General features: G+C 41.8%; 1 protein-coding gene across 4 annotated transcripts in view; it reads right to left on the bottom strand.

The window, feature by feature from the left end:
• Positions 1-307: 307 nt before the first annotated feature.
• lrrc28 (leucine rich repeat containing 28) overlaps positions 308-12,815 on the bottom strand; it is a 64,843-nt gene continuing 52,335 nt past the window's right edge. For 2 of the 4 annotated variants that reach the window (XM_078241480.1, XM_078241482.1), the window contains 2 exons: positions 7,911-8,070; positions 1,160-2,354 (listed from right to left, as the gene is read on the bottom strand). In XM_078241480.1, coding sequence (XP_078097606.1) covers positions 2,282-2,354; positions 7,911-8,070 — 233 coding nt within the window. In that variant the 3' untranslated portion in view covers positions 1,160-2,281. Of the gene's footprint in view, positions 2,355-7,910; positions 8,071-12,815 lie in introns of all 4 variants that reach the window. The other 2 variants (XM_078241479.1, XM_078241481.1) reach the window with 2 other exon arrangements.

The raw sequence follows: 12,815 nt of genomic DNA, 5'->3' as shown, positions 1-12,815 counted from the left end.
GTGTGCGCCATTTGTGGTGAAGGCCTTGCCCGTGGAACTTGAGTTGGTTGCGCACTGCTCTTGGTTGAGGATCACATTAACTCCAAGAAGAAAATTCCTCATAAGCAAGACAGAGTTTGAAGGACTTTGCGACTCAATGTGATTACCAAGATCTGAGCGCACTGCTGAGACCAAGAACTATCTTTCTTTGCCGCAAACATTCTATGATTCCAATGCTGTTGAATGTCCAGGTGAGATGGTTAGAATCTCTCTTTTTGGAGATGGTCATTGTCTGGCACTCTTCAAACATAGCAGGGTAAGTCACAATGATGTCTGATTTCCTCTTTATTATAGAGTCGAATTTTAGACTCTTCTATCACTATTCTGGGTTAAATCAATTTACCTTTCATATACTTGACAACAAACCAAAGGCCCAATAGTCTATATCAGGGTTTCCCAAACTGGGTTCCATGGAGCCCCAGGCCAGGTTGATACTTAAAATTCAAAACATGCTATGAAGCGACTTGTCCAATCAGAGGCTAGCTTCTCCAGAATCCAGTCTCGGGTTGGATGAGCTGGAAACAACCCGAAACGCAAATTTCCAAATCAGGTAAGTGTGGAGTGATGGGGAGAGCTGGCAATTTGGTAGGAAGGGGAGCGAGCCTCGCAGTGGGGGAAATGTCAACCTTGGAGCTGGGGAACACGGGCCTCAGAGAGAGAGCGATAGGGTGAGTGCATCTCAGAGTGAGATTGTGGCAAGGGAGAAAACAGGGTGAGGGTTGGGGTGCAAGGCAAATGGAGATCACCGGCATGTGACAGGTGGGCTGAAGGTTCATCTGTGTGTATGTATGACAGAGAGAGGTGAGTGAGAGAGTGAACGAATGTGTGTGTGAGGGTATGAGAGAGAGGCGAGTGAGTGTGAATAAGTGAGCAAACGAGTGTGTGAGAGTATGAGAGGTGAGTGAGCAAGCGAATGTGTGTGAGGGTACGAGAGAGAGCCGAGTGAGTGAGCGAGCGAGCGAACGTGTGTGTGTGGTGAGCATATGTGTGAGGGAGAAAGAGAGACATGAGAACATGTGTGTGTGTTTGATATAAGAATCCCGTTTTCCAGCTGCACTTTTCCCATTACACAATTGAACCAAAGGAGCAGCACACTTGTCCCAAAAAATGACAAAAAAGTAAGACCTAAATACTTTTTTTAATAGAACCTTTTAGTTATAATAAACATATAGATAAAAGAAATAGATAAGACTTCTTTAAATTAGATTTTTGTATGTTTGTACCAGTTGCACGAAAACCATTTTTTGTGCTCTTCCAATACAATAAGAATGTTTCTCGACGGTTCCATCAGTCAAAGAGTTTCATGGCTGGAAAAGTTTGGGAAACCCTGATCTATATGACGTTGTAACACATCATGCTATGTAACACATCTGGTACATTCAACCACAAAGCCACTGGAGAAGCAAAACTCTACTTCCACACCATAGTAATCTCCCTTTCCACATGATCTTTTGATATATAAGCAGTAACTCCGACGTAAACATGTGTAACATTCTTTCAAACGAGAAACTGCAAGTGCAAACAGCTTTTTAAAACAAAAAGCCTCACTTACTTCATGCATGACATTTTCCACGACTTCGCTGAAACTTGAAGCAGACAAGATAAATCATACTTTTGGGATTGGTTACTTGATCAGCATTATCGAATAGCTTTTTAAAAAAACATCCCAACTTACATATCTGGACATGAATTGTGAAATTGTTACCGTACAAGCTGCTTGTAACCAACAAACCAAATTATGAAACAAATGATTAATGCTCAGGGTTTGACAAATAAAAGAAAACTACAAGTTTGAGCATAAATGACATTTAAGTGCTGCAATTAACCAGCTCATAGAAAGTTGGCTGTGTCTATCAAGTAGTTATGCCAAAATGAACTTCCTTTTATTTATCAGTTTGCAGCTTTTTCCCTTGAGCTTACATTATACATCCATCTTCCAGGTTACCGACATCTAAAGTGCCACTGCTTGACATTCCAAAACAAGTTATCTTCCCTGGAAATTAACAATTCCTCGCAGGTATGTGAATCATCATAGTTTTCAGTAAAAGGGTCACAATCTGTGCAAAGTTTTTCTGACAGCCCGTTGTAATCTTGCAACTCGAAGGCCTTACTGAATATTGCGATGGGGGTGAGAGTCAACCACTGGAACATGCTACAGAACCCTGCGGTTCAACAGCGCCTGCCCACCTTCCGATGTATCCTCCGAGTTCTGGCAGCAGTTAATTCCTCATCACTAGGTGCGTCAGCTTAGCAAGTCAAAGACCTGTAGACACTTGGTGGAGCAGCAGTATGCCACAAAACACATTTTTGTCCTCCTGTAAAAACAGATAAGGCAGAATCTTGGTATTCATCAGAAATATGTTGATGGGTGGAATAAAATTCAGTTGTAGTTAATGACTATGACGTGTATCTGGGTCAGTTTTGTTTTGATTACAGAGTTACTCTGTCCAAGTACAATTTTTAAAGTTTATTTATTAGTCACAAGTAGGCTTACATTCACACTGCAATGAAGTTACTGCGAAAATCCCCGAGTCGCCACACTCCGGCGCCTGTTCGGGTACACAGAGGAAGAATTTAACATGGCCAATTCACCTAACCCGGCACGTCTTTGGACTGTGGGAGGAAACCGGAGCACCCAGAGGAAACCCACGCAGACATAGGGAGAACGTGCAAACTCCATACAGACAGTGACCCAAGCTGGGAATCGAATCCAGGTCCCTGGCGCTGTGAGGCAGCAGCGCTAACCACTGTGCCATAATCTTGCTGGGAAATTGGGTTCACTGCCTACATCAGAATTTATGATTGGGCATTTTATGTTCCAGCACAAATAAATCAACTACCTCAAATTTTAATTTCCTGATTCCAGTTCAAAAAATATCTTGAGAAGCTCATCCAAAAATATTGAACACGGGGTTAATATTTTTCGGTAATGAACTATAAACATGGGCAGAGGGGAGCCACGAGTGATAGACACTGCATCAAACAGGCGAACCCCAAATTGCAAAGTTGGTAAATACACCATGGTAAGATACTGAACCATGCAGACTAGGAAGGTCTCAATTGATTTCTGATCTAGGCTGAGTGAACTAATCTCAGCGACAGTAGGGGGAAACTGGCAACCCTATCCTGAGGCTAAAGCACACAGGGCTAAAATTAAAGGCAAGATTCTCAACTTCAAATCACAAATCAATGGCTCATGCTGTAAAAGACATTTGGACATCAAAATATTTTACGGCTTATGGCCTCGCAGTCCAAGGTTTTGGCACACTGAGTAGATTCAGACACAAGAAGAGCTCACTCCAAGGCAGGAGGGGCACTAGAGGTTGGGGCATCATACCCAAGCACACGTCACTGTCTTTAACAAAAAGAGAGAAAATTGGATAATAAAACTAATTCTTGCAAAACTGATCATTGTACCCAGCAATGGGAAATTATTTTAGAAGTACAGAGAGTTCTTCTTTGCCATTGGCATCAGCCTTGGCCCAGTTAATCTTACTGCTGTGTGCAGTGCTCTCCTGTAGGCAAATCGGTTGCTACTGAGTCAAGATTCCCTACATTACAACTATACTTCATAGAATCCCTACAGTGCAGGAGGTCGTCATTTGGCCCACCGAGTCTGCACCGACACCCTAACTAGGCCTACCCTGCACCCTATTCCCCGTAACCCCACACATTTTACCCTGCTAATCCCCTAATCTACACACTAAGGGGCAATTTAGCATGACCAATTCAACTAACCCACACATCTCTGGAGTATGGGAGGAAACCAGAGCATCCGGAGGAAATCTACGGGGAGAATGTGCAAACTCCGCACAGACAGTCACCCAAGGCCAGAATCGAAAGCGGGTCTTCGCACTGCAAAATACTTCATTGGCTGTGAAGCACTTTGACATCCTGAGGTCATGAAAGGCACTATATAAATGAAAATTATTTCTCGTCTTTAAGTGCTTTGTGAGAACAGGAGTGCACACATTTGGATATATCTAGGGTAAACCTAAGACAAATGACTGTTTTTTGGGTTTTTTACTGTACACATCCAAAAAAAGTCCCATTAAAAAAAACACCAAGTAGGACGTGAATAAAGGAAGCATTTGTCTCCCAAATATCTTCAATTCCAATTGCCATTTTCTCAGGGAAACCTGAGGGTACAGACTTCAAAGACTTGCATTTATATTGCAAATTTTCACATATCCCAAACATCCAAAAGCAATCGGCAAAGAATGAATCACTTATGAAGTGGAATGATTTGTTTCATGGGAAAATGCAGTCAATTGGCCACTGAATGAATGAACAGTTCATCTGTTCTTGACAATGTTGCTGGAGGGATGAATATTGCTTGAAACATCAGGGAACTTCTGTCTGTTTTTCAAACCGTCACCAGATCCCAAATTGTCCACCTCAACCACAGGGACAGACAAGTAGACAGGATCCTCATTCTTTTTATTCGTTCAGGGGATGCGGGTGTCGCTGGCTAGGCCAGCATGTATCGCCCTTCCCTAATCGCCCTTGAACTGAGTGGCTCGCTCAGCCACTTAGGAGTCAACCGTGTTGCTGTGTACTGGAGTCACATGTAGGCCAGACCAGGTAAGGACGGCAGATTTCCTTCCCTAAAGGACATTAGTGAACCTGATGAGTTTTTACAAAAATCACAGTCATCATTAGACTTTTAAGTCCAGATTGTTATTGAAATCAAATTTCACCATCTGTCATGGTGGGATTCGAAACCGGGTCCCGAGGGCATTACCCTGGGTCTCTGGATTACTCCACCATCGCACCCAACACCTTGCCCCCTGTCCATGGCATCTTCCCATGCAATCGCAGAAGGTGCAATACCCGCCTTTTTACCTCCTCCCTGCTCACCATCCATGGCCCGAAACACATTTTTCAGGTGAAGCAGTGCTTCACATACACCTCCTTCAATCTGGTCTATTGCATTCGCTGATCCCAATTTGGTCTACTCTACATCGGAGAGACTAAATGCAGACTGGGTGTCTGCTTTGCTGAACACCTTCGGTCTGTCTGCAAGTAGAACCCAGGCCTTCCTGTCGCTTGACATTTCAACACACCACCCTGCTCCCATTCCACATGTCCGTCCTTGGCCTGTTGCGATGTTATTGTGAAGCCAAACACAAACTGGAGGAACAGCACCTCATCTTCCAATTAGGCACTTTATAGTCTTCCGGATTTAACATTGAGTTCAATAACTTCAGACTGTGAACTCTCTGCTCCACCTTCACCCCATTCTTATTTCCATGTATTTTTTTCTTTTCTTCCATTGATTAATATTCCCATTCCTTATTTAATCCGCTTCTCAGCTTTTTTTCCTTACCATTGTCGCTCGTTCCCCCACCCAATCCTGCTAGGGCCATCCGTTACCGGTTCCAGGTTGACCTTTGTCACACTGCTTACGTTTGTTCTGCCACTAACACATTTTGATTTTTTAATGTGCTGCTATTAGCACCCTTCTTAGCCATGATCACCACCATTTACCTTCCCTTTATCTCTCTGTCCATGACATCTTTGTCAATCTCTCCCTAGCTTCCACCTATCACTGGCCCTCTATTCAGCCCCTAATGCTTCACCACCACCACCGCCCATTCCCCCATTTCCTATAATCTCATCCTATTTCCGGTTTTCTTTAGCTCTGACAAAGAGTCACCCGGACTTGAAACGTTAGCTCTGTTCTTTCTCCTCAGCTGCTGTCAGACCTGCTGAGGTTTTCCAATATTTGCTGTTTGTGTTTAAGATTCCAGCATCCGCAATAATTTGCTTGCATCCCTGAATTAATAGTCCAGTGACAATGCCACTGCCTTCCCTGCTAATTACTAATTAACTACTAAATATCACCTATGACACTACAGTACTCCCTAAACACAAATGGAATGCCAACACAGATTACTTGGTAAGTCTGAACACCTGACCTTGTGACTTTGAAGCAAGAATATGACCAACTAAGACTGCTTAGTTTTCACAGCCATACAGGCCAGAATCTTAACATTCAACAGAATTTTGAGAAAATGGAGCATCGATTGCTCTAAATTTTCTTTGTTGTGTGCAGCCAGTTTACTTCAATGCACGGTAACTTTAAATTTTGCTACATCGCCATGTGCACACATCATCTTAAAGGGAACAGATTGTGAGCAGCCTGGTGGCTCAGAAGGATTACTGAAATCTTCAGAAGGACACCGGGTAGGATTTTCCAGTCCCATCCGAGGTCAATGCATCTTTTAACGGTCCATTAAGTTGTCTGTCCTGTCCGTGACAATTCCCGCAGTGGGTGGGATCAGAAAATTTACCCCACCATAAATTTCCATAACAAAGTGGAAGATGAAGGTAATTGATGAGGGTAGGGCAGTGGATGTTGTCTACATGGACTTCAGTAAGGCCTTTGACAAGGTCCCTCATGGCAGACTGGTGCAGAAGGTGAAGTCGCATGGGATCAGAGGTGAGCTGGCAAGGTGGATACAGAACTGGCTCAGTCATTGAAGACAGAGGGTAGCAGTGGAAGGGTGTGTTTGAATGGAGGGCTGTGACAAGTGGTGTTCCTCAGGGACCAGTGCTGGGACCTTTGCTGTTTGTAATATATATATTATATATATATATATATATAAATGATTTGGAGGAAAATGTAACTGATTAGTAAGTTTGCGGACGACACAAAGGTTGGTGGGTTTGCAGATTGCGATGAGGACCATCAGAGGATACAGCAAGATATAGATCGGTTGGAGGCTTGGGCGGAGAGATGGCAGATGGAGTTTAATCTGGACAAATGTGAGGTAATGCATTTTGGAAGGTCTAATACATATATAAAATATACAGTAAATGGCAGAACCCTTAAGTGTATTGATAGGCAGAGGGATCTGGGTGTACAGGTACACAGGCCACTGAAAGTGGTAACGCAGGTGGAGAAGGTAGTCAAGAAGGCATGTGGCATGCTTGCCTTCATCGGCCAGGGCATTGAGTTTAAAAATTGGCAAGTCATGTTGCAGCTTTATAGAACCTTAGTTAGGCCACACTTGGAATATAATGTTCAATTCTGGTCACCACACTACAAGAAAGATGTGGAGGCTTTGGAGAGGGTACATAAAAGATTTACCAGGATGTTGCCTAGTACGGAGGCATCAGCTATGAAGAGAGGTTTGCTCTCACTGGAACAACGGAGGTTGAGGGGCGACCTGACAGAAGTCAACAAGATTATGAGGGGCATGGACAGAGTGGATAGTCAGAAGCTTTTTCCCAGGGTGGAAGAGTCAATTACTATGGGGCATTGGTTTAAGGTGTGAAGGGCAAGGTTTAAAGGAGATGTACAAGTCAAGTTTTATTTACACAGAGGGTGGTGGGTGCCTGGAATTCGCTGCCGGGGGAGGTAGTAGAAGCAGATACGATAGTGAGTATTAAGAGGCATCTGGACAAATACTTGAATAGGATGGGAATAGAGGGATATGGTCCCCGGAAGGGTAGGGGGTTTTAGTTCAGTCAGGCAGCATGGTCAGTGCAGGCTTGGAGGGCTAGAGGGCCTGTTCCTGTGCTGTAATTTTCTTTGTTCTTTGTTAAAGTGGACCTGAATTATCTTCACGAGAACTTCAAGTCTCATCAGATACATTTCCACCATAATTGATTCAAAAACTACTGAATATCGGAAAACAAGCGCAAAAGTGTAACCTTTCATTAAAATAATATCCCTGCAGTTTATGGGAAAATGTGTAATCGTTTTGCTTATGGCTCAGAAATGTACCGCCCTTTGATGTAACCTAATCAGCTAATTAAATTAAAAGAAGTATCATACTTCCCTTTTAAGTGTTAATGGTTTTCCCTTCAGCGAAAATCTCAATGGAAACTCAAAAACACAAGATCAATTTCTTTATAATTACCCATTATACAAGGCAGCCATTGGGGTCTCTGTCAAAGGAAAACACTTGGGATAGACAATGGTAAACATTGGCTGGCTGCAGTGATGACAATGTCCCAGAGGGTAGAACAGTAACTCGCACAGACTCCTAGGTAATGAGTTTGGGGAAAGGAGATCCAGACCTACAGGAGAACACAACATTGTAAATTTCTTTGTAATAAGCATCATATCTTAATGCAGCTTAATCTCTGTAAAGGTAAGTAGTATCGATATAAACCTTGCAGTTTGCACCAAAATCTGTTCATGTGCTGGTGTATAAATCAACTTCAACAGATAGAAACAGATGACTTCAATCATAGTAAATATTATCTAACTGTGCTATTGTCACTGGAAGTAAAGAAAAGGGAATAACAACAGACATTTTGTGTTCATACCACAACCAATATTTGGCTCACAGGGCATCAGATTAGCCATTCCTTGGCATCTTTTCACATCATTTTCACAGTAACTTCATTGCAGTGTTAATGTAAGCCTACTTGTGACTAATAAATAAACTTTATCGGCCTAACTGATTCCAAAGCTTATCTAAAGCTAGGGGAGGATGGTACTTATTTCTCTTCCTCCCTCCAATTTTATCTCCCAATATGTCGAGAAGCATGCAACTTCTGTTCAGTGCCTACTCCTGGTGCACGAGAGCTGTATACCAACATTCAATCACAGTAAAGCTTCATGCCAGAACACTAATAGACAACAATATAGCGCAGATTTCCCTCAAATTCAGAAGTTGAATAAAAAAGCATTAATAAGATCATGACTGGTCTGACAGCAACCTCAAATCCACATCCCGCTTACCCCCGATAACCTATAACCCCCTTCCTTACCAAATCACTATTAACTTGAAGGATGGTAAAAATGTAAGCAGAGTAGGCATAAATGGGTCATTTTTGGGCAAGACATAACGAATGGTGTGCCATAGGGATTAGTGCTGGGACCTCAACTATTTACAATTGATATAATGACTTGGAGGAAGGGATTGAAAGAATAGTTGCCAAATTCACTATTGACACAAAAATAGGTAGGAAAGTAAGTTGTGAAAACGATATAAGGAGGCTACAAAAAGCAATAGATAGGTTAAGTGAGTGGGCAAAGATTTGGCAAATGGAATATAATGTGGAAAATCTGAAATTGCCCATTTTGGCAGGAAGAATAAAAAGGATATTATATAAATAGTGAGAGAGCTCTGAGGTGCAAAGAGATCTGGGTGTCCCAGTGCATGAATCACAAAAGTATCCAGATATGGCAAGTGGCAAAACTAATGGAATGTTATCATTCATTGAGGGGGAAATTGAATACAAATGTAGGGAGATTATGCTTCAGTTGTACAGGGCATTGGTGAGACCACATGTGGAGTATTGTGTACAGAATTGGTCTCCTTATTTAGGTGGCAATCCTTATTCTGCGATTGCCACCTTCTTTCTTGAAGATAGCCACATTCAGTTCTAAAAGGGAAAATCTTGCTTGACCAAACTTATTGAATTTTTTGAGGTGGTAACAGAGAACAGATAATGCTGTAGGTGTAATTTATCTGGATTTTCAAAAGTCTTCAATGAGGTGCCACATAATTGATAAAAAAATGAAGCCCCCAACTCCACATTCTCTTGACACATGGCAGAATGGATTGTTACCATAAATTGCAGTGTATAAGTCAACTTAGTACATACAATGACCTCATTTTTCCAGTCCCAAAAGTCATGTTTGTGTTGACGCCCTTTTTCAGTCACGACATGGTGTCCTCAGATGAGAGTGAGACTCAATTATTCATTCCACAAATGTATGTTTTACTTACTAATACCTTAGAACTAGGTGCAAGGGATCAAATGGGTGATATGGGTTATGAAGATGTACAGGAAGTTACGATACACCCACTATTTGCATCAGATGCTAATGACATTTTAAAATGGCATCAACCCACACTGGCGGTTCACTTTTATACTCGGTGTTTATGTCATCTGCTGCCCATTTTTGGAGACTTTTTTTAAGGCCTCAAATTCAACTTGTATGCTGAGATCTACGGTAGCTGGCGCCAATGTATAATGATGTGGAGATGCCGGCGTTGGGGTGCCAATGTATAAAGCAGAGAGTAAGAGTAAAGGATAGCTATTCAGAATGGCAGAAGGCGATGCTCCACAAGGATCAGTGCTGGCATATTGAAGAGGACTAAAACAAATTATAGGAGAACTTTAATAAACTTGCAGAATGGGCAAATAATTGACAAATGAAGTTCAACAGAGATAAACATGAGACGGTACGTTTTGGAAGGAAGAATAGGGAAGGCACATTATTGGAAGGTACAAGTCTAGGTGAGATAGAGGAACAAGGAATCTCTGACTACAAGTATATCAATCACTCGAAGCTGGGTCACAGGTTAGCAAGGCCATACAACAGGTAAACCAAATACTAGGTATTATTTCTAGAAGGGTAGAATTGAAAAGTAGGGAAGCTATGCTAAACCTGTAATAAGCCCTAGTTGCACCACTGCACGTGTGGATGTTGAGGCACTGGAAAGGGTGCAGAGAAGATTCACAAGGATGATATCAGGGATGCCCGAGTATGCATATTCGGAAGGGACGACAAGCTGGACCTCATCTCTTTTGAAGAGAGAGACCCGAGGGGTGACCGAACGGAGGCTATTAAAATTGTGCAAGATTTTGATTGAGTGGATAGAGGAGGAATGTTTCCTCTTGTGGGGAAGAGTATAACTAGGGGCCATCAATACAAGCTAAGCCACCAAGAAATCCAATTGGGAATTCAGCAAAACATCTTCACCCAAAGAGTGCTAAGAGATGAGGTCCAGCTTGTCAGTCCCTTCCGAATATGCATACTCGGGCATCCCTGATATCATCCTTGTGAATCTTCTCTGCACCCTTTCCAGTGCCTCAACATCCACACGTGCAGTGGTGCAACTAGGGCTTGTTACAGGTTTAGCATAGCTTCCCTACTTTTCAATTCTACCCTTCTAGAAATAATACCTAGTATTTGGTTGCCACACGGCATGGTAGAAGCGAATAAAATAGGCGCATTTAAGGTGAGACTAACCAAGCATATTAGGAAGAAGGGAATAGATGATTACAATGATAGACTTAGATGTGAAAAGATGAGGGGAGGCTCGACTGGAACATAAATGTCAGTGTGGACAAGTTGGGCTCAATGGTCGCTTTCAGTGTCCTATATCCAATGTAAATGTTCCTAAGCAATTAAAAAAAACACTACATTCCACTAACAGAATTGGACGCATAATAATAATCAATTAGTCAAACTGAAACTGAAAATTCAGGTTCACTTATTAACCTTTCAAATACAAACCATGCCCCTCTCAAGGCTCTGCGTGTAGATAAGAAGTGCATAAATAATATGCACCTCAGCCACTACAGATCAAGGAATTAAATTTGTGCCCTGTAAAACTTTGTACATATAATGTTCTATAGCTTGAAAGAAAGGTCACAGGCTTTGCAAACAAATAGATCCAGATTAGAAAAAGAAAAAAACAATACAAGGCAAACAAGATCTAAATTGTATTTGAATATATTAGAAATATGCTTTAAAATGTACAGAATCTACCTGGCAAATCTGTCACATTTCAAATGATACATATTTTCCACTAAAAAAGTATAAATCAACAAAGGCATTCATTTCTCATACATTAAAAAAATCTGCACAAACACAAAATATCAAAACGACATTTGCAAGCTTTTAATTGGGCCTTCTGGCAAAACCAAACTTCTAATGGAGTGGCACGATGGCACAGTGGTTAGCACTAGTGCTTCACAGGGCCAGGAACCTGGGTTCAATTCTCAGCTTGGGTCACTGTCTGTGTGGAGTTTGCACGTTCTCCCCGCGTCTGTGAGGGTTTCCTCCGGGTGCTCCGGTTTGCTCCCACAGTCTAGAGATGTGTGGATTAGGTGGATTGACCATGTTAAATTGCCCCTTAAATGTCAGGCAGACTAGCAGGGTAAATGTGTGAGGTTAAGGCGATAGGGCCTGGGTGGGATTGTGGTCGGTGCAGACTCGATAGGCCAAACGGCCTCTTTCGGCACCGTAGGGATTCTATGATTCTAATCTCCAACTTAAATGTCAATTAACCTTTTAATTAATTCACTCAACAAATGCTTGTCAGACTTTGCAGTCATAAAGGGATGCAACCAGCAACTGAATAATGCTGTTTTAAATGATTTAGTGACCTTGTCAGTGCAAACAGTGCATCATCTGAGTTATCGCAAGCAATCCCATGGTAGATTCGATATGCGAAAAATTTACGAGTCTGTGATTGCTTATCTACACATTTTTACACATAATGCACTTTCAGCTATGTCTATTAACTCCAAATGTGCCCTAATCCTCTTCCTCATGACTGGCAAAGATGCAAATTTGTTCAATGTGATTCAAATGTATTAATTGTAACTTGTCAAATTTCTAATAACATAGCAATTCAACAAAGCAGTCAAATTGCTTAAAACACTTCTTCATAATTGTCAGCCAACATAACCCCCACCCCCCACTTCAGGCTTTCAAGTAGGATAAGAAAAATACTTTTACATGTAAAAGATCACAATGCCTGGAATTCCTAATTGCAGAAACCACTTATCTCAGTGTCTTTGGGGATACTGCGTCCAAACTGTTTTCCAATTTTGTTTTGTGGCAACAACCATCCCTCCCCTGCTTCCACACTAACAGCTCAACATCTGAATGACTGAGTATGGCTATGTGCTAATTGCACAAGTATGAAACTGTAGATCTAAATTCAAGTAATGCAATTGTTTGAAATTATATATATGCTATGTTTACTAAATCATTCAGCACTGCTGGTATCTTTTTTACAAATACAATTTTTTTAAAAAGAATCATTTTACGAGATGCTGGGCCAGCATTT

Source organism: Mustelus asterias, chromosome 24, assembly GCF_964213995.1.
Source record: "Mustelus asterias chromosome 24, sMusAst1.hap1.1, whole genome shotgun sequence".
Taxonomy (NCBI): Eukaryota; Metazoa; Chordata; class Chondrichthyes; order Carcharhiniformes; family Triakidae; genus Mustelus; species Mustelus asterias.
The sequence above is the reverse complement of the archived record's forward strand: the minus strand, read 5'-3'. Positions and strand labels throughout refer to the sequence as shown.